This window comes from Poecilia formosa, unplaced genomic scaffold (assembly GCF_000485575.1).
Source record: "Poecilia formosa unplaced genomic scaffold, Poecilia_formosa-5.1.2 Scaffold183, whole genome shotgun sequence".
Taxonomy (NCBI): Eukaryota; Metazoa; Chordata; class Actinopteri; order Cyprinodontiformes; family Poeciliidae; genus Poecilia; species Poecilia formosa.
This window is the reverse complement of record NW_006800122.1, coordinates 93,421-96,377: the sequence shown is the minus strand read 5'-3', so window position 1 is coordinate 96,377 and position 2,957 is coordinate 93,421. Positions and strand designations below refer to the sequence as shown.

At 38.4% G+C, this 2,957-nt stretch overlaps 1 protein-coding gene across 1 annotated transcript in view; it reads right to left on the bottom strand.

Annotated features, from left to right (window-relative positions):
* Positions 1-2,957, bottom strand: part of LOC107837855 (protocadherin gamma-A2-like) — a 26,833-nt gene that overhangs the window by 6,464 nt on the left and 17,412 nt on the right. Inside the window, exon 2 of the mRNA XM_016678430.1 lies at positions 19-96. Coding sequence (XP_016533916.1) covers positions 19-96 — 78 coding nt within the window. The remainder of the gene's footprint in view (positions 1-18; positions 97-2,957) is intronic.

The following is a 2,957-nucleotide window of genomic DNA, read 5'->3' as shown; positions in this document are numbered from 1 at the left end:
CTGGATTGGATACAGAACCTGAGGTGGGTTATCATTCGGGTCCTGGATCAGGATTTTCACAGTCACGTTGCTGCTGAGAGGAGGAGAGCCTCCATCCTGCGCTTTAACGCAGAATTGAAAATCTTTGATCTGCTCGTAGTCAAATGCGCGAACTGCATGGATGACTCCACTATCAGAACTCACAGATACATATGAGGAGACTGGCACTCCGTTAATAGAGGACTCCTCCAATATGTAAGAAACACGAGCATTTTGATTCCAATCAGCGTCTTTGGCTTTCACATTAAACATAGACACACCTGGTGTGTTGTTTTCTACAATGTAGCCCTCATATGAGCTCCTCTCAAATACAGGTGCGTTGTCATTTACATCAGAGATTTGCAAAGTGAGAGTTACGGTGCTGGAGAGGGAGGGGACACCTTCATCAGAACAGGTAACTGTGATGTTATACTCTGAGGCGCTCTCTCTGTCTAACTCACTGTCTGTCACTAAACTGTAGAAATTACTCGTTGATGACTTCAGCATAAATGGTATATTTTGATTAGTGTAACAGTGCACCTTCCCATTTTCTCCTGCGTCTCTGTCCTCAATATTTATCATGGTAACAACGGTATTTAGGTCAGCGTTCTCTGGAATTACGTTTGACTTTGACATTATGTTAATTGCCGGAGTGTTGTCATTTGTGTCTTGAACGTCAACAATTAATTTTGACGAATCAGTGAGTCCACCATCGTCACTCGCTACAAGATTAAGATGATAATTTCTCGACTCTTCAAAATCAAGATTACCAGTTAACATTACCTCACCGTTTTCTTTATTTATGTCGAATATTCTACTTTCGTCGTCATTTCTCGAAGTAATAGAGTATGTTATTTTACTGTTGGAACCTTGATCTGCATCTGATGCTGTAACAGTTACGACAACTGTCCCTCTGGGTGAGTTTTCGGTAACAGTAGCCTTATATGTTTTTTGCGTAAATACTGGAGCATTATCATTCGCGTCTACAATTGTAATCACAATCAGCATCGTACCTGACATCTGCGGTTCTCCTCCGTCTACAGCCGTCAAGACCAGATTTATCTGCTCCTCTTTCTCTCTGTCTAAAGGCCTCTGCAACACCATTTCCACATTTTTATCCGGTTGATTATTATAAAGCTTTAGAGCAAAATTATTCGTCGGCTGTAGTTCGTATCCACGAACACTATTAATTCCAACATCAAGATCTACAGCTTTTTCCAGAACGAATGTTGCTCCAATTGCCGCTGATTCGCTTATTTTGAAAACGACCTCATTTTTCTTGAACACTGGTGCATTGTCATTAATATCTGCGATCTGGATTGTTACTGTATAAAATTCCATCGGGTTTTCTAGTATTATCTGAAAGTGCAAAGCACAGGGCGTCGTCTGTTTGCAGAGCGTCTCTCTGTCGATTCTCTCCCTAACGAGGAGGAGTCCTCTTTCTCTGCTGAGCTCCACGTACTCACTGCCGTCTCGGGTATAAATCCGAGCTTTGCCAGAAATAAAACGCTGCGCCTCCAAGCCTAAATCGTGAGCTATACTACCAATCAAAGATCCTTTCGGCAATTCTTCAGAAATAGTGTAGCTGACCTGCCCGATAACCGAACCGAGAGAGAACGTAAACAGAAACAGCGTTACTTGCCTTGCCATTGTCCTGCGAAAATTCGTGACACAAGTTCGGTATTTTTTTATTCAGTAAAACGGGGATCAAATCCAATGTGAATTGCCCCTACTGCGTGATAGTCCACACGAAAAATGAGTTCAAAATACCACGGTTCTTTCTAAGACGATGCACAGAAACGGAGCGCCTCTTTCTCCTCTGTTCAGTCCTTTCTTTATCATGCGGAGGGAGCAGAGGAGGTGCTGAAACATACATAATGTCAGTTTTCTACACTCTGGTCAACAGCGGCCCTAAGAGTCTGTATAGAAAAACTGCAGACTACAAAAAAAAAACACACAAAAAAAACATTTCATATTTAATGGGTTCAAAGTATAAAGAAAACGATGATTATTAAAAGCTTATATAGTTGTTATGAATAAAGTTTTTAATATCAAAGGCTTTCGTCAGACATCATGTTTGTTTACAAGTCTTGAAGATAAATGGTAAGAGTTTAAAAAAGTAGGCATTAACTGCATTTCATCTTTGTTCAACTCAGTTGCCTAACTCAATGGCGCAGGTAGAAAGTTTCAATCACTCAAAACAGCATCATAAACTTCTCATAAAATATGACAACTGATAGCATGAGCATGAAACAAAAAACACAAAACAGAAAGGAAGAAAGTACATACTACCAAAGCTGAGACGGATAAAGAACTGACCATGGTTCTGAAACCGATCGGTCCTGAACAGTCACTATAATTATGACTGCCAGAGACCGTCAAAAATTATGAATGTCATCTTTAAACCCAGAATATCTGTTAAGGCATTCAGCATTAGCATCTACTAGATAATCAAACAAACCTATGATAATGAAAAAAAACGTACATACAATAAAAGAAAAAAAAGTTTACTAAATTTAAAATAAGCGATCCTTCAACATGATAATCCTTTGATTTCTCTTAGATGGTATTAAAATGGGAAGATGTAGGGAGTCTAAAAACAAACTGCTTTTGAGAAGGGCAAAACATTTTCACAAAGAGATAAGTAAAAAAAAAAGAAAAGAAAAAGAAAAATACAAGCAAATCAATTAAATAACTCCTAAATATTATGGAAAACTGGAAACAATTTAAGTAATTTGGTTACGTTGCTGTTTACTTTAACTGTTGTCTGTGATTTTCATACGAACAAGTTGTAAATGAATAAAGACTAAACTATTTAGTACAAGCATAAGAAATACTCAAAGCCAACCTGTCCGTGTGCCTGCCTACCTGTTACCTTTTATAGGCATAAAGTATAGTTAAAGCACCTTTACAAAATATTGTAAAACTAAAAATAATTG